The sequence below is a fragment of the Podarcis liolepis genome (assembly GCF_965112155.1).
Source record: "Podarcis liolepis genome assembly, chromosome: 2".
NCBI classification, from domain to species: Eukaryota; Metazoa; Chordata; class Lepidosauria; order Squamata; family Lacertidae; genus Podarcis; species Podarcis liolepis.
Window position 1 is genome coordinate 29,833,708 of NC_139555.1, and position 27,549 is coordinate 29,861,256.

Below are 27,549 nucleotides of genomic sequence, written 5' to 3' on the forward strand. Positions count from 1 at the left end.
ATGAAGAAAATATGCAAAGTTTGGGCTTGACAGGCTCTTACCTCCACTTGGGATCGAATACCTCCTGAGGTTTGGGATGTTTCAGCTTCAGGATGATCATTTCGTGCAACTCTTGGAGGAAGGGTTCCAGCCCAGCCTGCATAAGGAAGGCATTGAGGAGTTTTGTGTTCTCTGGAGTGAGCTCCTCTTTATAGGATTCGCTGACCTCTGCGAAGGGATCCTGGGAAGAAACACACAACAGCATCGTTAGGGGAAGAAGGGAGAACAATAGCACAGAACATCAAGCTATCTCATCCTCCCCACCCTTTTCAGATTCCTACCTTTTTCAGATGCAGCAGCTGTTCAGATTTATGGCTTGAAAGGAGCTGCCACAGTGCAATAATGTGCTTTAGGTGACATCGGCTCAGCACCTGTAAGAAACACACAAATGTTAGTATATGTGCTGCCGAAGCGAGCACAAGAAACACACAAATGTTTCACCATTTTTAAGTTTACTATAATTCAGAACTAGGTATACAACAGCTATGAAGATGAGGTGGACATAGCTAAACATTCCTTTAGAAGAAATGCAAATATATTTTTAAAGTTGTTTTTCATTAATAATGTTTAGTAGAAGGTGGTTGTTTTACTGATGATTTGTAATTATTTTACTGACGATTTGCTAATTATTTTGCATGATTTATGTTGCAATTGTGATGTTCTACTATGTTATTATTTATCTATGTAAGCCGCTTCATCACTCGTGTGAGTGAAAAGCAGCAAAGAAATTAAATAAATGAAATGAATATATACATTCTGTTACACGTATATTCTCTAGAGACAATAAATTTGCAACCAGCAACATCTTTTTTTAAAAAAAATAGCTTTAAGTTTCTGTTTTCACTGAAACTCATCCTAAAGTGCCCAAGAGTTTATTGTTATTCAACTCTTGTGTATACATAACTGACTTTTTATCTGTATCAAGTTAAACTGAAACCAGCATCCCCTTCTGTGACATTTTAACACCCCTTGAAGCAGCAGAATGTCTTGGACCAGTAAGGTGCTAGGACTTACTTTTTGCCCAGTGCTTTCCAGGCACAGGCCTGAGCTTTAAAGCTCTGTATCTGAATGCTCTTTCCCCCATGAAAACCTGCTCTTTAAAGCTGAAGCGCAACTAATGGCAATTCTGCTGCAATTCAGAGCAGGTGGAGCTTTAATGCGAGGACCATGCCTGGAAAGCGTGGCGTGTGGATAAATCATTAGGCTGTGTGGTAGTTTTAGGTTCTTGCAAAAAACGGTTTGACTGAAAACTTGCAATAGCAAAAAGATGTTCTTTTTAAAAGTCAGAAACAGCCAAAATAAAGGGACTTAAATCATAAGCTGGAAGACAACAGTTGCATTGTGCTTTCTCCAATGGACAGTATAATTGTGGGGATGGTCCCCCATTCCATCTCAAAAGGTCAAAAGAAAGGCCAAAGGTGAATGGAACTTGGACCTCTGGAAAAAAAATGGGTGGAGAGAGCACCTCCTTTAGCTTGGGGCATGTAAGACAGTCATCGTGTTCAGCCTAGTCTACTTTCCTCTTTTCCCCTGCACTCACCTTCATCACGTGGTCACTTATCTGATGGCCCATTTGCAGGATATCTTCAACATACTTAGACAAAGTCATATCTGGGTCTCCTCCAGCCACAGCTAGGAATCCTAAGGTTATTTCGGTGACAGACAGAGCTTCACAGATGTCACTGTAGGATAGCAGCTCCCCACTGATCATGCCAATTGTGGAATTTGGCAGAGAGCTCTGTAATTCAAGGGAATGAAAGCCAGTCAACGCCCATCATTCAGCACAGATTGTTGCAAACACTGCAGTCAGTCTCTATATAGTCCACTCCTTTTCTCTGCAATGATTCTTCCACGTTATAGAAGCTGTTTGCCAGGCCCTGACTTGGACAGCAAACTGGGCACACACCTACAAGGAAGTGTCCCAATGAATTCCAAAGGGCTACCAATGTACTTGCTGCCTTGTGGGACATCTTGGGAGGCTAAGGAGTAAACCCTACACAAATCTGCAGTGGAGTCCTTAAGATGGTTGGATGGCATCTTATCCACCCTCCTTCCGACAATACCAGCAGCCAATCTGGTGCCCAATGAACCACATCAGCGAGGCCAAGAGTGGGGTCTTGTCCTCTGGGCAATACACAGAGTTGTTTGACCTCCATACACACTACCCAGGCTTGCACCTGGAGAGGGTCACTTCAGTGCTACTAACACAGCAAAAACAATGCAGTTACAAGTTACTGGTCTTTACAGCCACAGCAGGCGCTGTGATTCTCCAGTGGTTTAACTTCACCCCTGCAATGCACTCCATTATCTCTCGAGACAGAAGGATGCCAACAAAAACCAAGCAAGCACAGAATCAGGCACTGTGCAGCAAGAAGCTAATCCTAATTATAACAAAACTTTACTGAAATGCAATCAGCCACTTTTTGTATTCTTTCTCTCCCATCTCTGAAGCTCACCTGCCTCAGCTTGGTTCTGATATCATTGAAGAGATGCTCATAATTTTGGTCATGCCTGTATACCAGAGTGGGTATTCCCTAGTGAGAAAGAGAGAAAAAATATGCCAGTGAGCAGGCCTTTGCAATAATGCTCTCTAACCTGACAAATGGATCTTGCAAGGCACCAGGAAAGCTATGTGGCAGCATTAAGCTTCTATGATACATACTGTCAATGTGATTAAAGGCTTTCCCTGTAGGAATCTGCTAGTGATTTGATGCTCAATTTTTTCCAGTTCCAGTTCCTGGAGGGCTTCTCCTCCTTTCTCCACGCTGTATTGGCAGTTGGACAGGATCAGTGGGATCAAGTCCCTCCCCACCTCGTAAGTGATCACATGTAGATCCGTCACTTCGGCAGGGCTGACTGAGTATCTGTTGAGATGGGGAGGGAGAACACAAGAGAATGAGAAATCTTGCTCTACTGCTGATTTGGCACCAGATAAGGCTATCTGTCACCCTGCAGGAAGTAGTGGGGATTCTAGCACATACACACACAGGCATACCTTTCGGCATCTGTTGTATATTTTTCTACGGTGTAGACAAAGTCATTGTGTAGGCCAATGAGATAACTGGCCAAGGCAGTGGAACAGAGGCCTAGACCATGTCGGCGAGGCAGAAGGATCTCAAAGTCACTATTCAGAGTGAGGTCAGAAGCACAATAATCTTTGGGGAGTTTAATTTCACCTGCATTTGGACCAGAAAACATTAGTGAGTGACCAGGTTTCTAATTATCTCTTGTTCATTACCAAGAAGATAGAAGAAGAGGAGTTTGGACTTGATATCCTGCCTTTCACTCCCCTTAAGGAGTCTCAAAGCGGTCAACAATCTCCTTTTCCTTCATCCCCCACAAAAAACACTCTGAGGTGAGTGGGGCCGAGAGACTTCAGAGAAGTGTGACTAGCCCAAGGTCACCCAGCAGCTGCATGTGGAGGAGCGGAGACGCGAACCCGGTTCACCAGATTATGAGTCCACCACTCTTAACCACTACACCACACTGGCTCATTTTAAGTATGCCTCAGCACCTCGACTCCCACATTCTTGTTCTGTCTTAGAAAGTGGTGAACTAAGCAAACCTGTTGGAAAGCAGGGCAAAGATCACCTTCAGCATGTTCACAAGGAATGACTCCAAACAGTTAAGCAAAGAGAAATGCACACTCCATAAAATGAAAATGCCATTCAAGGGATGTCCACTAATATGGCCATTACAGAGCCCTGACTGAAGATGTTTCGTGCCTGAAGTGCTGGGAAACCAACTGGCAAAGACATCAGAGTCAGCCATCAGCATTGATTAGCATTAATGAAGGATCAGAATCTCCACCCAGAATTACATGAGTATTTCTCAAGCTCTCTCTCTCCACACACACTTTTTGAACTTGCCAGCTATGGTGGGGAAATTTGCAACTTAAATGCAGTTTCCTCTCCCTTTGATCAAAGAAAACTTCTCCATTAGATGATCAAGCCTATTAAGAGATTCCACTAAGCCTTCCGTGTACAATCCTGAGCTGCCCAAGCCGATCCTTTTGGTTCAGATCAGTCTAAGTCACTCCACTCCTAGTTAGCTTGACCTCCACCTCCTTCCCCCAGTGTTCCCTCCCTTAGTTCCATATCCATTGTTTTTATATATTGCATATTTAGGTCTCCAAGAGAGGCACATAATACATAAGCCACCCATCACCATTAAGACTAGCTCCATGCCATAAGGAGTTCAAGGAGATCTAGAAGGGATCAACCTGCCCTCAATTGCCTATTACTTCCATCTTCCTGGGTTGATGACAAAGCAGCTGTTAATATAAATCCAGGGTGTCTGACTTCCAAGCACTCATAATGGATAGACCCAATGATTGCTACCACCCCTGCGTCCAAAGGCCAGAGAAACACGATCCATCCCTCTTTCCCTTCTATTGTTCTGGAATAGGTAATGCCTTCAGCTTGGTACCTCTCTTTTTAGTTCTCACATAACACTGGGTCCCTCCTATCTATTGCCACTGAAATATAATCTCAAAGTTGCCAATCCAACCCATTCTTGTAATAAATTGCACAGTCCTTTGCTCTAAACTCAAATGTCCTATGTTATGTTCTACTAGTTCACCCTGTCCTATGTTAAGGGTGGGTGGGGGAGTACTGTAAAAGGAGAGACTGCTAAATGGAACAACCTTTTTAGACTCTTTTCAGGATACAAGACTAGAGAGTGTTTCTTCCGGCATTAAAGACCCAAGTTACCATTAGATGGCACCAGGTGACCTCGCAATCTTACTATTTTTCTAGAGTAATGGTGTAAACTTGCCACTCACCACTGGTTTCCAAGGAAGATCTCAGTTTGTTCCAAACAGTCAGAAATATCTTCACTCTGTTTGTCATAAGGCACCTCTTGCCTTCTGGAGAATGCAAGAAACAAACAGCATGTGACATATGCAAGATTGCAAAGTTCTGCATGTCTTTCTAAGGGAGTTATTGCCCAAGTAAGTTTTGGTTCAGGAAGTTAGAATGCAAGAGCAGCCTAGCTGAAGCAGACCAAAGGTCTGCCTAAACCAGTACCCATAGCTGCCAGCCACATGTTTCTGTGAAGCCCCAGGCATGGCACAAAGTCAACACCCTTTCCGATGTTTATATCTAGTTTTTGGTTTCAGGCAACCCCGTGTCACTAAGATGCCTAATTTTCAGGTAGACCTATCCTCTATGAATGCCATCTAAGCTAGTGTCCACCATTGTACGTTGTTGCACTGAATCCCCAAATTAATTGTGATGAAATACTGCTACAAATATAAGCAAGTTCTATCTCCTGGTTTAGCTAGCTTCCCACTGCTAAAATGGATCATGATCCAGGTTGTGTTAAACACTTCTGGATCCCAATGATTTCAATGGCAGAAATTTAAGCATGGCCCTAATGTTTCCACTGAAATCAGAGGGACTTCAAAATGCTTAATTTTAGTTGGATCATGTCCATTATGTCTACAAAAACAATGGCTGTGTTTTCCTGAAGGATGCATTGCCACAATGAGGTGACCATTTTAACCAGGAAGTCACTCGACTTTCTCCTCTTTTTGCTCTGTGCAAGGTTACAAAACAGGGATGACTTATATAAATGTGAAGCTTGGTGTTAACCACACGTCTTAATGCTCTGCTAACTTAATATGGAAGAGTCTACCTGCAGAAATGTTGAGAAAATCTTCAATCTTTCGGTATTCCAGCTCTGACACGTTCTGGAACCTATTCACCAAGTATTTCTGCAGGGCCAGAATTTCTGGCAAAAACTTTACCAGTCGCAATTCAGCTTCCTAAAATGAAGCAGAGTAGTGCTAATGAGATAAGAGGAGTTGAAAGACTACAGAAGCATGAGTGGCTTTCCCCTTAGGAGGCAATTGCTTCACCTGGCCCAGACAGTGGTATCACTGCCACTTACCAGGAGAGCCAGGAGCGAAATTGCAGTGAGGTTGGGCCCGTGTAGGTGCACTAGTGAGAGCACCACATTGCCTCTGCTGGTGCTGCTGCTGCACAGCCCCCCACCCCATTGCTGTCACCTCACAGTGATGCTGCTTCCAGGAAGCAACTGTAGCTCTGCCTCACCGGGTGAGCCACTCCCATGTAGAAGAATCAGCACTGGTGATTGTAAATAAGGAGAAATTAACATACAGTGGTGCCTCGCAAGATGAAATTAATCCGTTCCGCGAGTCTCTTCGTCTTGCGGTTTTTTCGTCTTGCGAAGCACAGCTATTAGCGGCTTAGCGGCTATTAACGGCTTAGCGGCTTTAAGAAAAAGGAAACAAACTTGCAAGAACTCGCAAGACGTTTCGTCTTGTGAAGCAAGCCCATAGGGAAATTCGTCTTGCAGAACGACTCAAAAAACGCAAAACCCTTTCGTCTAGCGAGTTTTTCGTCTTGCGAGGCATTCGTCTTGCGGGGTACCACTGTACTCACAGAACTCTTCATATCTAGCAAGTCCGTAGAACATGGTTTCCCACAGGTATAACTTCATTGTAAAGCAAATTGAGTAAGGGGCTACCAGAATTAGAAATAAGTAGGACCCCTGCACAATCTCTCTCCTGGTTTACACAATTTTATGCATCCCCTCTGGCTTTTTGCCTACTTCACTTTGCCCCTTATTTTTCTTCAGCTGCAAAAAATATATTCTCAATTCTAGTAATATTTCCACCAGGAAAGGGTATAAATGAAGCATTTACTTTTAAGTCATTCTGGGCAGAGATCTGCTTGGTGCAAGTAGACCTTGCTCTGTGCAAAGCTCCTCTCATTACATAAGACTTCACACAATATTTTAAACACAAAATAAACTGAACATCATTCTAACACATCTCCTTTTGCTATAAATGAGTACTAAAAGTGGTCACGAAACTTTTCTTCAGCTTCTTGGTGAAGCCTAAGTCTAAGCACTTCTACTGCTTTGCCAGAAGCAAGTAGATGCTAAAACTGGTTGTACATCGGGGTGGGGTGTAATTTTGTGTCCATTTCCCCCCACCCTGCAATGAAAGCTGGGAACCCCCAAGTGTTCATCCATCCAAAGGAAGAAAAGATACTGTGACCCAGTTTATCCCCCCACCCCACAGATGGTAAGGCAAGTGGTATCCAGGTGCAGAAAAGGGTTAAACAGCTAGGTGTTGGATCAAGAAAAAAACTTCTAACAGTAGAATTTGCCCCTTGTCCTTACGTTCCTCTCAATCTCAGCTCCAGAAACATGCATAATAGTTCCCTTAATCCAGTTCTGACAGCACTCAATACCTTTGGATGGTAAAGTAGATTTGGGTCTCTGATAGTCATTACCTCACAGATACCAGCACAAAGTTACCTTATGCTATGACTGTGATTTTAATATTTCAAAGCACCTGCCTGGTTTGATGCTTACTGATGTACTTCAGCTTTTGACAAGTAGCTAACAGGAGACTTCTGCTCATAAGAACAAAGTCATAACATTCATAAAACGAAGGAAAAGAGAAAGGAAGATGAAGGGCATATACTGGGGTTTCCCCTTTATTAATTATGAAGAGCAGCATACACTTGGGTCCCTTGCATGGCAGTTTCTGACTCATGTATTCCTGTATTAGGGCCAGGCAAAAATCTGGGCATGCTCACCTTTTGCAGAAACTTCCATAAGATGGGCAGTGTGTCCTTGCCACCTTTCTGCTGGACAACGTGCCCCAGGTACTCAATGGAGATCCTCTTCTTGCAGCTCCACATCCTGGAACAGTGTACAGGGCTGTTGGTCAGTGTGAACAGGAAGGCTGCAGGGTCCCCATATACAACTTTCACTACTGGGTTCGAAGAGATTCTCTCATCTTCACTGATTCGTCGATTCAACTCCAGAAGTGTTTTATCCAGAACCTGCATGGGGGAAATGAGGGAGTGAGGGTTATAGCCATTAAGATGCAGCCTCTCTCAACACACACACACACACACACACACACACACACACTCTTTAAGGCAGGGCTGGGAAGTGGGGTTTAATGCTGATCTAGGAATTGGTGTGATTCTAACTGCATCTTGAATAATTGAATCTGTTAGTTCATCTGAGGGTTCTGAACACCTTAGCTCTCAAAAGGTGAAATGCTCACTTCCTTAGAGCTATTATGAAAATTGCAGGTGTGGGGTATCAAGGAGAGTTACTTCTGAAAGAGAAGTCTTTCATTTTTCTAATTAGTAATTGTTCTTTCAAATGTACTCCTATCAATATAAATAAAAAAACTAGCTTCTAGAGTCCTGAAGTAGCATCACAGCAAGAAACTGAACCCAGAGTGAAGCTTTGCAGAGGACAACTTCCTCAGTCCCTAGGAACTCCCAAACAATTTTATGCAGTAATCTGGACAAGATCTGGTCCTCATGTCGGACACTAAGAATGGATGGGGCTAAACCTGCCCTTGCCAATGTCTTCCCTGAGTGCACACCATTACTTTATCCACTAGCCTTGGAAGGAATTACTGGGCACATTAGATTTCAAAAATAGGATTCTCGTGCTTACTTTCTCTTCTGCACCACAAATAGAATGGGGAGGTCAACGTAGCATCTGCTAGAAACCCCACTACTTCCTTATCTGTTGCTAAATCAGCGGTAGAGAAAGATTTCTCATTCTTGTGCTTTCCCTCCCCTGCTCAACAGATACTCTGTCAGCCCTGCAGAAACAGATAGGTAGCCGTGTTGGTCTGCCATAGTCAAAATAAAAAAAATCCTTCCAGTAGCAACTTAGTTGGTCTTTAAGGTGCTACTGGAAGGAATTTTTTTATTTTAGCCCTGAAGAAGTGACAGACCTACCTGCATACACATCCCTGCACAAACAGGTACAAATACATGCACAGTGTTCCACTGTAATCAGGATAATAATGTATGTTGTATCGGCTGCTAATGAAATATACACAGGGCTAGTCTGTGTACTGTCAGAAAATACAAGTTTTTGAGTGTGTTTTATGTTACCTCCAGTTCAGGAAGAATGATGCGTCCAACAATTCCCTCCCAGTTGTTTCTTTGCTCTTTTTTGGAGAGTTGACCATCAAAACGCACTGGCCCTGCAAAAGGACATTTATTGCATGTAACACCTTCTTATTATCTCTGCTTCCTTGCATGCAGTTCAATTTGGCATGGGTCAGCTATGGAAAGTGGCAGTAGCAGTAACAATTAATAGTTCTCTGTCCCTGCTTTTGTTAAAGGGCTGGAGATTATTGATAGCAATTCCCAGTTTCTTCTGCCTGTATTAGCCTCTAAAAGGAAAAAACCTGGTTCCTTCCCCTGACTACCACATAAGCTACACATCCTCCCATTGTCTAGCCTGGTTTGCACAAAATACTAAGGCTATCGTTCGTTTAACAAACCATGATGTAACAAAGAGTTGCCCCACAGATGAACAAACAACCCATAGCTTATTCTGCCAAAGTTTGTTTTCCTGTTGTCCTGCTTTATGCCCTAGTAGCTTGGTGAGTTCCTGGAATGGGATGGTCAAACAAACCATGATTGAGGGAGGGTGCCAGGCTCTAACATAATGCTAAGCCATGTTTAACAAATCAAGACTTGTAAGTCAACAACAAACCATGGCTTCAGATCATAGTTTGTTGCTAGTAAACAAACCATGGTTTAGCTGCTGAACAGAGTTCACACATGACACTAAGCTGGGGGCCAAACTTGGCCCATAAGGCAATTTCCTCCAAACCACACCCAACTGCCCTACATCTGGCATCATATGTGCTTTCAGGTGTGGGACATATAGAGACCCAGCTGCCAGTGCAGAATATGGAAACTTAAAGTATGCTCCCAATTGCACATTGGCAAAGGAAGGCACATTGCCTATTCACTGATGAGTGGGAGAACCAAAGCCTGTTGGATCAGCAGTGCATGAGTGTTTCTCACAGGAGAATTCACACGAAGAACTGATGTCTTCAAAAAGCAAGCTTTGGCTATACAACCCATCAGCTGATGAACCAGACAGCCAGTCTCAGGAGCTTTAAAGTACTGTGCAGGAGTCTTGGCAAGTTTGCCAACCACCCTGCACACAGCTTTGAAGTCTCAAATTTGGGACTTCAAAGTGCCAAATCACCTGATTTCATCGTGACATTTGTGGCATCGGATTATTGACCGGTGTCCACCTGCCAAATTTGGCTGGTGAGGTTAGGCCTGATAAGTATCTGGACTGTGAAGCCAAGGAAGTTCCCCAACCATGGCTTAGTATTATGTGAGAACCATAGCATTAAGGGTGTAACAGCTCTAAAACATCAGAATGTGTCAATTTGGTTTAGCTTCTATATATGTTCCATGGTGATGCACAGGCCTATTCTGTGTATAGACATTAAGTGACTCACACTAAGTTACAAAAGGAGCCAAGCCGATTCAATGTGGGCAGCATTCTTGAATATAAATGAAGACTGCACTACAGTGTATATTCTAAAAACAAGATACTCTGTGTGCATTCTTCACTTTATCAGTACTATGATTCAATAATGCAAAGCCCAATAAAAGAACTTGCCCAGAACCACCAGTAATGCAAATAGGACTATTTTGAAAAGTGGAGACTTAAATAATAAAAGCAATGAGACTATGAAATCAGGTTAAGAGCAGACATGCCACTCATAAGAAAAAAGTTACTTATTTTTAGAAATAGGTACAATACAGCTCTTCTTGAGAACTCTGCCATGGCTGCCTCAATCAACTCTGAAATATAACGTCACAGTCAATGCTGTGAATTTATGTCTGCTTTACTAGAAATGTAAGCAACCACATTTTGCAAGCTGCTCTCCTTACATTGGCCTGTCTGTTGGTGAGGCTCCTTGAGAAGGCTACAAAGAATGAGATGGACAACGTTGGTGGTTTCATCAGCACACTTCCCAAGAGTATTCATCAGTTGCTCCAAGTCCTTAAGAATATGATCCATGAGAAAGCTCACTGGATCCTCAACTGGTGGTTTTATGATCTGTAGCAGGGACTTCAAGAACAAAATGCAAGGTTCAGAGCGATCAATATGCAGTTCTATTGCAAGGTATGCAGACTAACAGTCAGTCATTTATTTATTTCATAAAATTTATATGCTGCTTGATTAGTGAAAAATCTCAAAGTGTTTACAAAAAGAATAAAACAGGAAGATTATTAGTAAAAACAATCAAAACATTTCTAAAAATTAAAAACCAGCAATATGTTTCGGGGGTTTGTCTAAACAAAAAGAAGGCTTGTCTAAACAAAATTGTTTTTAGGAGGTGCTGGAAAGAGTATAGTGAAGGCATCTGTGTGATGTCAATGCCACCTGATGCCAAACTGCTGGACAACTGTGATAAATTATTTCATCCCTGAGGAAGCCAGAGGTCTATTGTAATGAACTGTCTACCACAAGTGTCCACTATAGTATGAGAAACAGAGTACAGTGGTACCTTGGTTTAAGAACAGCCCTGTTTACGAACTATTTGATTTACGAACTCCGCAAAACCGGAAGTAGTGTCCTGGTTTGCAAACTTTACCTCAGTCTAAGAACGGAAGCCGAACGGTGGAAGGGTACCGGCGGCAGGAGGCCTTATTAGGGAAAGTGCGCCTCGGTTTAAGAATGGACTTCTGGAATGGATTAAGTTTGTACACTGATGTACTACTGTACCTTTTCAGTTTCTAGGAAACATTTATCGATATATGAAGCTTGTTAACAGTCTTACTTTCCCTCCATGTATTACTGAAATGTAACAAATGCATTTCTGCATGAATCGTTAACAACCACATTTTTTAAAAAAAAAATACTTAAAAAAAACCCCAGTGGGGCACTTTGCCTCAAGTGGAAACACATCCCAGGCCAGTCCTGCTGGCATCCGATCATCTCCTTCACACGATACTGAGAGTAAACCTTTTTATAAAAATTGAGCTCCATTTCAGATATGCTTTCTTAGTTTCCATGCAGCAATGCTTTTCAGACAGAATTGTGTGGTTCCTAGTTTTATTTGAAAATACCTGGCGATCTTTTGTGGCTCCCAAAAGCAGCGACAAATGAGTGAGCAAGCGAATCAGAATCAGGACAGCTGGAGACATCTCCCTCTCAGATGCAACCTTAGCCTCTCTTTTTTCAGGTTGTCCAAGCACATGGCCAGTTTGTGACCTGTCTTGAATATTCCTGTACAGAATAATATATACAGTGTGTGCACACTTGCAACAAAACAGTACTTTTGGGCGCTTAAAAATTCTGATTCCCAGACATCCAGACAGTAATTATCATCACACTAAAACAAGAGATACAAACATATTACATACGTGGTATATAAAATATTAAAATACCATTATTTGCTGTTATATATGTTTCCACTTAAAATACCCCCTTGACTTATATACACTGCTTTAATTATTTGTTTTTAATGCCGTTGTTGTATTTTTAGTGAACTGTTTATCCTGTAAATTGCCTTGACATGCCTTATATAAAGAGATGTAGAAATACTTCTAATAAATAAATAAATAAATAAATAAATAAATAAATAAAAATGAGGGGTGGTGGCTCAAAGTTAAGAAATTAGGAAAGCCATAGTACGATCCTGGCTTCTTTCTTGTTTGTTAATGCCTGTTCTATACATGCCTACTCAGAAGTAAGTCCAACTGAGAATTACTCTCAGATAATTGTGAGCAGTGGAAGCCACAGTTCTCCACTTTGGACATAAAATAGGGAGTGCTAGCTCAATACAAGCCCGGTCTTTGGGTCAAAAGTGGAACATGATAGGAAGAGGGGAAAGGATAGGGAAGGGGACAGCCACAACTTCCTAAATAGAAGGTTTTGAAGCCTTGGTTGTTCTTCTGAACATGGCCATTGAAATAGGTGAACTGGAAATCACTGCAGTATTCTAGGAAGGTAAATTAGTTTTTTTCTACCTCTAAAGTTGTTATAACTTGATGGGGCAGAGCCCTGTTCTAGAATAAATTCACCTTAAATAGCTGCAAATATCCCACCTCCCAATCTTTACGGAACACTCTAAAAAAGTATATGCCATTCCACATTCCAAAAAGCTAACATAAAAACATACCCTGCTTCACGAAAGCCGTCCACTGGTTTGTGGTCCACACCTCCTATTACAGCACCACACTCATTACAGAAACCACGCTGCATGGGACGGCCACACTGAAAGGAGAGAGGGAGGGAATATTAGAAGCAGAAAACTGAAGTAATTCTGCTTGGTAAAGCTTAGGCTAAGGTTCAACTATTTTTCAAAATGTTAAGCAATTGCAAAACTAAACTAAACTAAACTAAACTAAACTAAACAAGCAAGCAAAAGCCACACACACAGCAAAGTTCTGATTTAGTTTGCTTTACAAAGCAGTCCTTGAAAACATGACAGAATGTTGAAGGAGAATGAAGTGCTACACAAACGGTAGCACAAACTGCTTTTAAAAAAATAAACAAGAATACACACACAATCTGTGAAAGCGCTTACCTCTCCAATAGTGCAGGGATGGCCATTTGGACATGCTGATTTGGAAAAAAAAAAGAAAGGATTTATTTACTTATTCATTCATTTGTCCTTTACCTGCAGGTCACAGGGCAGTTCACAATATAAAATCTCAAAATACATAACAAAATAAAAACAAAAACAACCCAATAACCCCCCCCCTTTTTAAAGGGCATCGGATGTCAATCAACCAAAGGCCTGTCTAAAGTGGAGAGTTTTTGGCAGGCGCCTAAAGGTGTATAATGATGATGCCAGGCGAACCTCCTTGGGGAGAGAAAGAAGTGTGCATGCACCCGAAAGCTCATACCAATAACAAACTTAGTTGGTCTCTAAGGTGCTACTGGAAGGAATTTTTTTATTCTCTTCAAGCTAAGTTACTGGGCAGTAAAATGGCAAATGCAATAAAATGTAAACTAGTGCAAAGTGATGCATGATGGGGCAAATATGAACAAATTCCTGCTGATTCTGACAACAGAATCTGATCTCAAAACGCCTCTGGATGCTTTCAGAAACAAATAGGATGTTTCTATCAATCTGCTACTGGTTCCCATGGTACACATCAAAATAATTTGGATTTTAGGTCTGCTTATTTCACTTACATTACATTACAAGTACATTTAAAGTTATTTTTGATAACTACTTTACATTTCTGAGAAGTTAACACTACTATCAAGATTCTTTTTAAAAAGTCCACACTGGGTGGTACTCAACAAGCTCATTCTGTCAGCACAATGACTGTGGGCTGTTCTGGGGTTCCCTCAACCCCCTGAAGCTGTTCTGAAGAGGTCACAGGGTGCATGGGGAGGAAAGATGGGGGGGGGGGAGTCTGCTGCGGAAGTGGAAATCCTTGCACTAAAAGAATGAGTGAATTGGGTACCACCCACTGACACTTAACCATATGTCTTTGTGCCTAAATGGATAGATACAACACAGTAATTTGACAGGAGAGTAATATATGGAAGCAATCCCCATCATACCCTGGATTATTTCCACTGTTTTCGGGGGACAAGACACCACTGGGGAAAAATAGCTCTCTAGACTGCTACCAAGCTTGAGCATGGTACTTACTATACCATCGAAGTCCTGCTGCTGCTTCCCATCTCACAGCCTGAGCCAGTAAGTCTTCTGGCATTGTTGGCAGAAAAGCACCCTGGAAGGGGAGAAGGAGAATATCAAAGTGGAACTAGAATAATATGCAGTGCCCTCCTGCTCATGTGTTAAGATCTTCAGTTGAAATCTTTCACCAAGTGCTAAAGTGTGTTATGCTTGCATGCAGGAGAGGACTGTTTCTGTGTGATGGCAGACAAACAGGAAATGCAAGTAAAACAGTAATGAGTGCAGGAACTGATGGGAATTGCAAAGGAAAACGGAACATTCACTTCTTTACCTGCATGGTATGAGGTGAGAATGCCAGATTCCTTAGAGGTTCAAGGATTCGATTCTGGCCAGACAGCAAGACAGCAGCAGTGTGAATTGCCATTTCAATCACTACCCTCCTGTGGCTGGAATCTTGGGGGCTCAGTGCCAGTGAGGGGAGATGGTTATCCATCAGAGATTCTGCAAATCTCTCCAGCTCTGGAGAAGGAAGAACGTTGGAGCTCTGGATGAACTCCTTGATAACATCACGTTGCTGAAATAAGAAGGAAATTATTTTTCAAAAAGTAAGGTGAGATTTGTCAACTAGACTCACTTCAATCTTCATACGAACTATGGCCAACTAAGATGATCAACTGTTTGGAAGATGATTAATAATGCATATAGGTCAATGCCTTTCAATGGATTTTTAAATGAAAGTTGGGGGAAACTACAGCCTTTGCTCAGTTCTATAATTGATATCCTAAATCTTCCTCTCTCCTAAAGAAGCAGCACTTGTGCACAAGGCAACATGCAAACTGGCACCAAGACAAAGGCATTTACCTCCTGCTTCGGATGAAGACTCTGCTCCTTGCATCCATACAGAGATGTGAACTCTCTGAAGACAGCCAAGAGAAAATGAACAGCCTGGACAGACTTGGAGACATTGCATGCCTGAAAAAGAAGGCACAAGTTACAAGGCTGGGATTGGGGGTGGGGAAGGGTGGAGAAGAGGGCAAGAAACGAGAGATTATCAATAGTTAAGCTTTCATCTTTGGCTATTAGCAGTCATGGGTATTGTTACAGAAAACACGCCCACACGAAATGGTACCAGGTCACAAAGATTTCATCTAGTACATCAGTCCAAATATATCTCTAGATGTGTCCAAAAAGGACACTAAAGGCACAACTTTTGTAAATGATTCCCTAACACTGTTCCAATCTGGTAACCAGTAAGATTCCATCACCTATGGCAAGGGTATTTCAATTGGGATTTCTTTATTTGCCAAATTTCTCCTGTAGGTAGCAGACCCACCCAGATCTGGATGAGAACATATGAAGGACACTACAAAATGGCACAGTAAAGGAAGTCCATCACTTATAAGCAGAGTCAATGTTTCTAATGCAACATGTAGCACGCTGAAATTCAGCCCCAATACTCCAGCCAATGCAAGAATGGCTTGTCATTTGATAAGCACAAGAAGTAAACAGTGGAACACAGGTGAATATTTGGGCTTTGGACAACTTAAAGACACCAGTAGTAAGCAAGAAAACCTTGTTAATAGAACTGAGATATACAAAGGGAGGAGGGAAGAAAAAATCATCAGGAATATATGAAATCAAAATAAATGGCTTTACCTTCAGGGCTGCTGCAATACCATCTGCCTGGCATTCTATTATTGCTTTTCCCAAAGCGTCACGAACTACTCTGTAGTTTTTGCCGCATACCAGGAACCGATCCATCTGATTGTGCTGATGACTCTGAGGCCACAAAATACCAAGTCCCATTTTTAAAAAGTGTGAATATGAAAGCACATTCTAAACAATGTGCTGTAACTACAGAATCTGCCCAACAAATCTGCAGTTGAATTTCAAACTTCAGAAGGGTAATAGATGCCTGCTCAATCATTCTAAGTTATCACAGGCTCTCTAGCCAAAGCAGTATATTTTGCTTATTAATATTACATATATTTGTAAGTTACATTTTTTACAAAAAAAATACAAGTGACTTACAAGATAAAAAAACTGATTAAAACAACTAAAACCAGAAAATTTAAAGCATGTATAGCACAATATACCTAAAATGCTCACTGAATAAAATTAGTCCTACCTATCTCACAAAAAGATGAGCACCACCATAGAAACCAGCTTAGTTACCAAAGGCCTGAGTGAATAAATCTTAGCTTAGAGGGTGAAATCTCAATGTAAGCAAAACAAATTCCTTTTATTTTTGCAAATTTCTTCTTAAGAGCCATTCCATTTGGCCCTTGTGTACCAAGCCATAGCTCAGAAATAAACATCTCAAATTTATTAACGATAGAGACAGATATGTATTACCTGTTGCTGTTTAATTACTTCCGATGGAAATACCCAGAGATACTGTTGTTCACTGGAAAGCCTCTGTGTGAACTCCATTCCATACTGATTAGTAAGCTTTCGGACAAGGTAAACTCTATACCAGTCATTTTTAGTCTGACAGCAGAAGCGCTTCACTTTCTGCAGGTAGAGTTGCTTCTCTGTTTCTTCACTACCATCTACAGAGAGAAAGAAAACAAGGCCTTATTCCCTATGCTGTGCTATAGAAAGGTCACAATTTTAAAAGTGTATGACAGATAAAAATCATCTAGCACCAGGAACTCTTTCACATGCCATTTCTTTGGTACATTTGCATTCCTGTTTGGTTACCATAATCCCACTTGCCTGAAGCTCCATGAAGCTCAAAGAGCAGCTCTGCAGCCCTGTCCATGCACAGCTGGATGTGGGCCACACCCTGCAAATACTCGATGGTGGCTTCTTGACGGGTGTCACCGCTGTTCCTGCTCCACTGTAAGTAGTTTTCCAGGAAACGCCCATCCTCTCTTAGCCGGTTTGCTTTGCTTTCCTCAGAGGAGGCTCCTGATTTCTCACACATAGAATCCTGAAAAATGAAACCATGTTTCCTGGTTACAACTAAGTTTCCATACCATACAGTTTAAGCTGTTTAAACTTCTTGCATTTGTAGTTTGCACCTTTGGGGACATGCAAGCACACACACACCATGTTGTACATGGAATGCCACCGAGCCGACAGGTATGCCAGCTTGCAAAGCTTTTTCTGCTTCCTGGTGGTGCTTTAGAAATAAATAAACCAATCTGGAAACATTTTGGTCACCAGTTACAATGCAATCCTAACCATGTCTACTCAAAAGTACTACTGAATTCAATGGGGTTTACTCCTAGGTAAGGGGTTAGGAGTGCAGTCTTAGTCCAAGCAAATGCTCCGTGGGCATGTTCAATACTCAGGTAAAAGCAAACAAGTAGGGGCTGTGGCAATTTTAGGAAGCCGAACAACTATGAGGCTTGCTTATCAAGAAGCAAGTCACACAGTTCCAAATGTTTCAAGAATGACTCATGATCGTCATTATGGCTTTTCACTCACTGCTTTTCAAAATAATATCAGGGGGTGAAATTGCTACCATCTCCAATAATCAAAACACACAGTGCTAGTTTGTTGTTGTTTAGTCATGTCCGACTCTTCGTGACACCATGGACCAGAGCATGCCAGACACTCCTGTCTTCCAATGCCTCCCACAGCTTGGTCAGACTCATGCCAGTACCTTCGAGAACACGGTCCAACCATCTCGTCCTCTATCGTCCCCTTCTCCTTGTGCCCTCAATCTTTCCCAAGTGCTAGTTAAGTTTGAATTTGGGTTTGATATCCCGCTTTATCACTACCCGAAGGAGTCTCAAAGCGGCTAACATTCTCCTTTCCCTTCCTCCCCCACAACAAACACTCTGTGAGGTGAGTGATGCTGAGAGACTTCAGAGAAGTGTGACTGGCCCAAGGTCACCCAGCAGCTGCATGTGGAGGAGCGGAGACGCAAACCCGGTTCACCAGATTACGAGTCTACTGCTCTTAACCACTACACCACACTGGCTCATTTCAATTTTGAAATTTTTGAATTTGATGCTAATGCAAAAGCTGTGCCAGGCTTTGTCGAGTAAGGAAAGGTATTTCCCTCCTACCTGATCCATCAGCTGACAGCTTGGTAAATATATAAACAAAATGTGGTGTGTAAGCTTAGATGATGAGGAAATCCTGTTTGCGCCACAGAAGTCAACTGCAAATGACTAAATCTAATCGCAAGCACCTTCTGATCTAGTCTATTTCCTTCCAGTACACATGTGCAGCAGGCAATGATTGCTCTATACTATCTCTTCCATGTCTCTGAAAAGTTAAGATTCTGGAATGACCTAAGATTCTACCACTGGGCCAGGTCACCCCTGCAAAGTAAACAAGGAAACTGGAAAGTATACTTACTTCAAGGCAGTTGACAAATAGCACATACACTTTTGTTTTATCATCTTTGTCTAGGATGCCGCTTGATTCTACTTCTGATAAATAATTTTGTACATGGACTTTCACATCGTTGAAGCTATAGAAAAAGAGAAAACTGTCCTTACTCAAAATGAAAGATTTCCACTGTCAGAAGTATGCATTTCAGTTGTACAACACAGCCGAGGTGAGAGCCAACAAGAGTTTCTGAAAAGCAATAGCTGAACCCAGGAAAGAACCACAAGGACTTCAATTTAACGAAAACATGCATCAGTGGGATAAACGCTGAAGAAGAAGCAGGGTAGTTGAAAGTCCCAATTGAAAGTCCTTACCTGTATTTTAGAAGCAACTTTAGCACGACGGAACGAATTACAGGAGTTTTATCTACCACATCGTTAAAAGGGGACAGAGATTTTGTATGCACCCTGGGGTTTCCTAAAGAAGTAATAAAACACTGCATAAAGACATGGAAAAGTCTATTTATTCAAGACAAGACAGCTGATAAAAGATCTTGTGCACGTACCTCTCAAAGGCTTTGTATGGAAAAACAGGAGTTTCAGTAGCATCTGGATCACAGCTTTTTCTGGGGGTTCATTGTCTTTGAAGCACATAGTAGAAACCAGGTCTATGAAAAAACTGTTGCAAAACTTACGGAACTGGGTGTTTTTTTCTATGCAAATACTGTGAAGAAAATGCACAAGCCATTACATATCTGGTCAACTCCGCAACTTGCACCACAAAGCACATGTGTAAATGCTAAGAAATGCATAGCTAGTGGGTTATATTAAGTCCTCAGAAATTAAGGCCAGTGTCTCTAAATCATTACCAGTATTATAGATTGTTAATCAGAAGAAGGCATTACCTGAGCTCCTTGGATACTTCAATAGAATATTTTTCTGGTAGTTCAACCAGGCAAAGCGGACAGGACATCTGTCCTGCCACCAGCCACTGTTTGATACAACTGTGGCAATATACGTGATCACAAGGTAGGTTGACTGGGTCCTTAGGATCTCCCATACATATTGGACACGGTCTTAAGCCATACCTGTGAATTCAAGAGCCACAGTTAATGTGATCATATATTTAATTGTAGAGCCCATTGCCTAAGTAAGGGATGCTCAAACTTTATACCCTTCCCCTTTCAGGGTCCACTTGAGAGGACTGAAAATTACTGAGCCCTGCCTGCCCTTGCAATCACAAAATGCTAGCGTAGGGGCTGCAAGTCATAAAAATGTGAAATTTGGTGTAATCATTTGTCAATTGCTGACAAAATTTTCTGCCAATACAGTGAAACCTTGGTTTTCGAACAGCTTAGTTGCTGAACTTTTTGGCCCCAAATGTCGAAAACCCAGAAATGAGTGTTCCGGTTTTCGAATGATTTTTGGAAGCCGAATGTCCGTCACGGCTTCCAATTGAGTGCAAGAAGTTCCTACAGCCAGTTGAAAGTCGCGCCTTGGTTGTCAAACAGTTCCAGGAGTCAAACGGACTCCCAGAACAGATTAAGTTTGACAACCAAGGTACCACTGTATCTAACTCCTCTTTGGAAATCACTAGACTCTTCATCACCACAATTTTTTTCTTGCAGGGAGTTCCATAGTTTAATTTTAATCAATAAGTATAGACATTGGTTCTGGAGGTGTTATGAGTCAGTCATCCCATTTTAGGCAAAATCTGCTCACCCAGAGATGCCAAACAAATAAGGCCTTTAATTTAATTTTTCCCCTCTCAAACTCCCACAGCTCTCAAAAGATTTCAGTTCACCTCATGTCATTTTTTTTATCTTTCTCCTTTCACATTTAACTTATATCCCACTGCTTCCCCACAAACTGCCTTTCCCCCAGCCCTCCTCACACACTCATCCCAAAAGCTTTACTTGCAAAATGCTGAACTGATTTCATCCTTGCAGTCGCACAGCACTTTCATCACTGCAGTGAATGTGTTAAGAGTTTTGATGTCAGAATTCCACTGGAAACACTGAAAAGAATAAAAACAATGTGAATGGGAAGAGGCCCTCAAATGTAGGCTGGGTTTAACAAGCTAGCCAAATAAGCTACTCCAACTGACTTTATTACATTATTTTTACTACAGCAATGATACATGTCTTTGCAGAAGGGCCAAGTTCAATAAGACTTAAGATGTGGACACACTATACCTTTAAAGAAGTTTTGAAACACACTTCCCCTAAAAGAATTCTGGACACTGCAGTCTACCACTCACAGGGTTACAGTTCCCATAAACCTTTAACAAACCACAGTACCTAGAATTCTTTGATGGAAAGAATGCATTTCTACTGTGCTTTACAAGTATTATGTGTACACAACCCCTCCCCAGCTATAGAATGTCCTCCCGTGAGGCCTGCCTGCCATCGACATTAACAGATTAAAACATATATCTTTTTTAGGCATTTGAGGCACTATGCTTATTGCTGTTTCTGTCTTACAAATTGGAAGTGCCATTCTACCTATGAACAGAAAAGCAAGTTCTGAGTGCTGAAAGAAAACTGGTACATATTTAACTTGCTTATGGCCAGCCAAATAAGCAAAGGATGTTTCTTAAAGTGATGTTTCCCTCCAAATGCAAAAAGGCTCCTTACCTTTCCAAGCCTTATGGTGTATTGCTTTATCAGATCCACCATCTCTGGGATCGCCTTTTCTGCTCCAAGTAGCACATGTTCCACAAAGAGAGAGACTGAGAAAACCCGATTCCATCGGCTCCTGTTTCAAAGAGAAATGTGAGTTATGGTTTATTTATATATGGGGGGGACGACGACAAGAAAGTAGGAAGAAAGTACCAGATGACTGGATTGAGGGATGACTCCTGCTGTATAAGAAGGGATCATCCCTGCCTTTTGCAGAGCACATCATAAAATTCAGTGGCACTGAAGACTTGATTTGGAAAAGACTAGTAGCCCACTAGTAAAATGTAACTAAGGAGAGGGCCAGTACTCAAGTGAGTGCAGCAGCACAGATACACAGCCTCTCCATTTACTATTCTTTTACTTAACAAGCTACATCTGTTCCACTGAGCTTCAATTCGGAGGCTCACAGAGCCACTTCACTACTGTAATTTTTTCATTCCATATTCCTTTGTAGATTCCATAATAACATTTTACTTGCATACATGGTTCTTTTCCCCTCCTTGATCCCTGCAACAATCCTGTGAGGTAGGAAAGGTGAGCTTCAGGGTTGAGCGAGGTGATGATCCCTGGTCTCCCAGCTCCTAGTCTGACTCTCTAACCACTATACCACTTACTAAGTTGTGTGTGCGTGTGATAACACAGGAAACATGTAATCTGAGATTTGGCGGTATTAAGAGGGAAGCAGCTTTGCAAATGGGTGACTACCACTACAGTTCAAATGGGTGAAACAACAATGTAACCAAGTGACAATGTCATATGCAATTAATCTCAAGGAAAACATTACTATACTTTTAAATTCATATTTTGCCTCTCAGACCTACCTGACTTCCTGGAGCAGCTGGTCACATTGGCTCTCATTGCTTTGAAAGTAGTTTGCTGTACACACAAGTTCAATTGGCATTTGAAGCTTCTTCACCTGCTGGAGCCATGTTTGAGATTTGCAGTTCAGCAGTTTTTCTTCCAACATCTCAGTACAAGCAATTGCGGCAAGAACATCCAAAACCTAAGCAATCAGGCATGAACAGGGCTTTAATACAGACATGGATAGTAAAGAAAAATACATTCGCTTCAGACACTAGTAAGGCTGTATGCCCCCCTTAACTAAGCAAGTTACAGAAAATAAATATCCCTCTCCCTTGAGTAAGTTGGCATCAGAACTTGAGAAGAACTATGACGATATCCGCATTACCAGTTTCATAAACATGTAATGACACTTCCGCAGTGTGTATAGTTGGTTTCCTTTCTGTTTATCCCATCTATTTCTTTTAAAACAAATGTCCTGCTTTACCCTCTATTCTAAATAGGGCACATTCCATCACCCAACCTTTAACACCTGTATTTTCTTCCTTCCATAGAATTTTACACTAACTATTCAATTTCACCTTATTGCTCTCAGTCCAGCAATTTTCACCGTAATTCTGCCTTGGGAGTATTTGCATAATCCCCCATGCATAATCTCTAATCTTATCTTCCACAGACATCTCAGGAGAGTTGTGGAATATGCTCACTGTACATTATGTCCACAACAGATTGATTGCACGGCTGTTTGGCACTGCAATTATGTATAAATCATTTGGTTCACAAGCTCATAGAAGATCTTTGTGTTCTCACAGTAGGGCAGATACACTGTTAAGACAGAGGTGCCCAATGGGACACCCTCCAGATGTTGTTGGGACTGCAACTCCCATCATCCCTGGGAGAGGCAATGCTGGTTGAGGCTAATTCAAGTCAGAGCCCAACAAAAGATGCAGGGCAGTATGTTGATTAGCTTTGTTATTAGGAGTATAGCAGATACGAACGTGTTAAAGCCTTGTGTGATGTTTAGTACCTCTCCTTAAAAGCAGTATAGTTTCTCCTAATACTTTAGAAAAGCAACGGAAGAATACCATGTACTTCAGAGGCTGTGTTTTTTTCTAAAATATTACCACCCACCCAATATGATTCCTACCATTTGGCGATGCAAGAGGCTGCCTCCTTTCTCAATATGTTCAGTGAGAGCATTGAGCACCTCAGGGTTCACAGCAAGAATCCTGGAAAGGTTTTGCAGACGACTACTAAACTGATGGTAACCAAGATGGATCCAGGAGATGGGCAGCACCTCCTCCTCCGCACTGGGCGAGGCTGCCTTCATTTCCTCTATGCATGATAAGAGAGCTGTCTGCAGCAACTGGAAATTGAACAACAAGTCTTTATAAATAAGTGAATTCTTATAGTAATCACATATCCGGTTGAAACAATCTAATTTCTTCAAAGTTGCTTTTGTGTTTTTTTCCTTAATAACCAAATGGTTATTAGATAAATGTCCTAACAATCTCAGTGTTACAATGGCTATAATCTCTTATTTAGGTTAGGTTTTTGTTTTAAAAATAGCTTGGTACTTACAGGGAAACCTTGTTGGTAGGTAATTCTGGTGGTTAACACTTCCAGTATCTTGACAAAGCAGACTTATATTTATGAAAGACAACTACCAGCAATTCCATTTCTTGAAGATGCTACAGCACACAAATTGTGAACGTAGCAACTGACACATGCTTTCTTCCAAGCAGCTCCACATCTCTTACTGGTATACTCACATTTAGCTCCTTCGGAGAGGCCACATGCATTATCAGACGGATATAGTCTCTGATAAAACAGTGGAAAATGATGTTTCTTTCTTCAGCAGAGAGACCAGCAATATGCTGCCCCAGTGGTGTCTTCTGAAAGAGTCCTACAAACTTCTCCGCATGGCCTGCAGGTCAGGAGTACAATGGGAGGAAACTAGATTAGATGGGAATTTTAAATGCCATAGTATCGCTTTATGCCAATAGGCATGAATCTTCTTGAATTGCCAGTCATTTTAAAGGTTGTTTTGTATTGCTTTTTGATGGTATTTTGTTTTTATATTGTTTAAAATGTCCTGACATTTTATGATAGGATAGTATATAAATGCTTCAATAAATAAATATCTCCCAGAAATACCATGCAGCAGTGGCACGGCCCTATTTCAAAAGTTAAAAGTATGATTACCCTTTACTTTGTAAGACTCATAACCCAAAACATTGAAAGCTGTTTGTCGTTTATGAAGAAGTCCTTTGGTAACTACTGAGAAATAGAAAATTTGACATTGCACCAGAAATGTGGCCCAAATCACTCCTTTAGTCCCAAAGCAATGCTCTTAGCAGCTAGCAAGTCTAGCAGCTAGGACTGTCATGTCCTGGACATAAATCCAGGACATTCTTGGATATGCAGCAAATTTTCAGTAGGAACATTTGTCTGTATACTTTAGGATATGCCTATAAAGGCAATTAGAAACAGAAGATGCTCAGGGACTAAAAACTTGCATAAGCAGAACCAAAAGCCACTGAAAGATCAAATAAGAATATAGGGTTGCACTCCCCTGTCTTCCTTCTGATAAAGGTCATAAATTAGGATGACCAAGACCAAATCAAGTCACATAATCAGGCCTGAATGCAGATTGAAATGGGCCGAGATCATGTTTCATCCAAGAGCACTTGCAATTGTTGTGCCACTGCCCTCTCAATCACCTTCTCTACGAAGGGAGAATTTGCGAACAATGGGGAAAACAGAGCCCAGGGGGAATTTCAGAAAAACGGCAAAATGTCCGTTTTGGTTTTTTTTGGCAAATAGAACCACAGAGGACAGCAGCTGAACCCCATAACAAACATCAAAAAGGGATGGTGCCTCATTATTGCCTTCAGATCCATTTGACATATTTATCTAAATGTTCCTATGAGTGACACCAGTTTCAATGTCATCCCTGCACTCTCACCTTCATCACCAATGACATATGGGGCTTGAACCCAAAGGTCTTCCAAAAAATCCTTTATCCTCCAGCTGAAGGGTAGTTCATTGCCAGCATCTGTAAATACCTGAAATGAATTCTCCACCAGAATTGTCTTGGATTGGGAGCTGGGCAAGAAACATGAAAAATCAATCAGAAAGTTGGTAGAATTCCATTACCAAGCGGGGAAACTTACTTTTACTTTTCTTTAATCTATTAATCATTACTATTAAAAAAAACAAAAAATAGATCATAAGGCCAGCCTTTAATCAAGGTGCATGTAAAATGCAATCTGTTTATATAGAAAAAGAAACAATGAATGCAGAATGAATGGATTACAGGATACAATTAGTATGAGGGCTGCCTCAATAACTTATTCCATAAGGATGGATGGATGGATGGATGGATGGATGGATGGATGGATGAATGTAGTGGATGCATTTCAGAGACACTATAATTAACACATGGAATAAAAGGATACTACAGGTCTGGAGAACTCTCCCACAGGATAGCAATTCACAACCCCTACACACACACACACACACACACACACACACACCCCGACTAGCCTGGTACTGTACTATGGGAGCAGCTGGGTAAGATCAGGTCTACCCAGCTCACTCACCCAAGTCTCATGGGAGAGAAGATCATCTACTGCCTAGATTTCAAGATAGACTATTGCTTTTTTCAGGCCAGGGTTTTGGATTTAGACCCCAGGGTAGAACAGCGAAAAAACCCCAACAAGTTGAGGAGCGAAGAGGATTAAATTGTGCAAAGGATGGAGGAAAAAAAAGGAGGACTTCTGCTAGGATAGACAATAAGACAAAATGGGAGAAGCTCCTGGAAATGGAGGAGACAGTATTCAAATTTGCAGCAAGGTTCTCCTGTCTAGGCTAGAAGTATGTGATATAACCTAGGTAGTAAAGAGTTCTGCTGTAAGGCAAACCTACTGAGAAATGGGAAGCCAAACTGTCATGGGCTTCTACTGGCATACATAGTTGCCAAATGAACAAACAGCTTTCAAAATATTCCTTCACATGGGAGTCAAAATCACATTCACCATTTACATTTAACAACAAATCAATTCACCAGCAACCATTGCTGCCTTGGTTGTGCCACTTACCTTTTCTCACTCATAATGTAAGGGATGTTCAGAAGATTGAGATCATTGAAGATGAACATCCACAGATCTTTCACACAACTTTCTGTTTCTGGTCTAACCAGCAGGTCCAAGTTGCCGTCTCTGTCTAGGACAGACACCATATAGGCCAGAAATGGTATAACTGCACTCTGCACCCGCTTCCACAAGGTGTGCCTGCAAGTTTCAAGAGAGGTAAAGGAAACAAAACAGAAAGAAAGAAAGAAAGAAAGAAAGAAAGAAAGAAAGAAAGAAAGAAAGAAAGAAAGAATACCCAATATTAAGAAGAAATTGTTCAGTCACAATCACGCACTCTTTCAGGAGCATTCTGACAGACTGAAAATCTCAAGGGAGAATGTTATAAAGAAAAAGCAATCCTTTTTTTGACTTGCGTATATACTTCTTTCTTCTTTTGAAAGCACCTTTCCAACTGTGAACCATGGTTTTGAAGCAACGTTTATACTATTTACATATGGAATGTTACCACCTGAAGCAGAGGCAGAAACTTTGAAAGACAGTCAAACATTATTGGCCCACACAGCTATTACTGCAGAAAACAAGAACACCCAGTTTTATTAAGAGTTTTGGTTCCCATCTTGCACCAGCTACACACGTAAATGCTCTGAACTCAAAAGGGGCAGGATATTTAACTAGCTGTAATACTGCAGTTGACTGCAGAAAACAAAAAAAGAAAAACATGTGAGACTTTTCAGATCCTCCACCTCCTGGGAATAAAGCAATAATGCTTTGCAGTAAGTTACCTGAACCATTGTGGTGATGGTGAGGGAAATAGACAAAATGACAATTTATTCTTCCCCTGCTTATTCTTTCTTAGTAACCACTTGTTGGTGAAATAGATTACTTCAATTGAGACTTTTATTTCCTTCCTGTATTTTCTCTGTATTACATTTGCTCAAAACAGATTCAGGGCTCGCCCTCATTTCCACTTGTCCTGTGGTTTCTTAGGCACGGGACCCTAAGACTGTCTTTAAGAATCCATGGAAAACCTGATTGCTGTTTGTTCCAATTCAGTGCTAAACCGCAGGTTTTCCTGGGGGAAAGAGGTAAGGAAAAGGGAGGCGTGGATAAGCCCTGTGTGAGTTAGCATGTGCTAGTGACACTACTTTTGGCCACATGCAAAGCCTGTACATGGGGATGCGGGTGGCGCTGTGGGTTAAACCACA

The 27,549-nt window shown here is 41.5% G+C and overlaps 1 protein-coding gene across 2 annotated transcripts in view; it reads right to left on the reverse strand.

Annotated features, from left to right (window-relative positions):
- Positions 1–27,549, reverse strand: part of LOC310700372 (E3 ubiquitin-protein ligase RNF213-like) — a 90,252-nt gene that overhangs the window by 2,268 nt on the left and 60,435 nt on the right. For both annotated transcript variants that reach the window (XM_083489727.1, XM_083489726.1), the window contains 31 exons: positions 26,351–26,542; positions 25,216–25,355; positions 24,020–24,174; positions 23,395–23,613; positions 22,268–22,449; positions 21,402–21,522; positions 20,682–20,782; positions 19,671–19,853; positions 19,332–19,489; positions 19,141–19,243; positions 18,794–18,908; positions 17,195–17,411; positions 16,832–17,028; positions 16,133–16,255; positions 15,338–15,448; positions 14,808–15,050; positions 14,489–14,570; positions 13,406–13,440; positions 12,998–13,092; positions 11,943–12,102; positions 10,761–10,941; positions 8,946–9,037; positions 7,614–7,862; positions 5,677–5,806; positions 4,823–4,906; positions 3,035–3,215; positions 2,702–2,903; positions 2,496–2,573; positions 1,580–1,777; positions 321–410; positions 42–220 (listed from right to left, as the gene is read on the reverse strand). In XM_083489727.1, the coding sequence (XP_083345853.1) occupies positions 42–220; positions 321–410; positions 1,580–1,777; positions 2,496–2,573; positions 2,702–2,903; positions 3,035–3,215; positions 4,823–4,906; positions 5,677–5,806; positions 7,614–7,862; positions 8,946–9,037; positions 10,761–10,941; positions 11,943–12,102; positions 12,998–13,092; positions 13,406–13,440; positions 14,489–14,570; positions 14,808–15,050; positions 15,338–15,448; positions 16,133–16,255; positions 16,832–17,028; positions 17,195–17,411; positions 18,794–18,908; positions 19,141–19,243; positions 19,332–19,489; positions 19,671–19,853; positions 20,682–20,782; positions 21,402–21,522; positions 22,268–22,449; positions 23,395–23,613; positions 24,020–24,174; positions 25,216–25,355; positions 26,351–26,542 (4,596 nt within the window). The remainder of the gene's footprint in view (positions 1–41; positions 221–320; positions 411–1,579; positions 1,778–2,495; positions 2,574–2,701; positions 2,904–3,034; positions 3,216–4,822; positions 4,907–5,676; positions 5,807–7,613; positions 7,863–8,945; positions 9,038–10,760; positions 10,942–11,942; positions 12,103–12,997; positions 13,093–13,405; positions 13,441–14,488; positions 14,571–14,807; positions 15,051–15,337; positions 15,449–16,132; positions 16,256–16,831; positions 17,029–17,194; positions 17,412–18,793; positions 18,909–19,140; positions 19,244–19,331; positions 19,490–19,670; positions 19,854–20,681; positions 20,783–21,401; positions 21,523–22,267; positions 22,450–23,394; positions 23,614–24,019; positions 24,175–25,215; positions 25,356–26,350; positions 26,543–27,549) is intronic.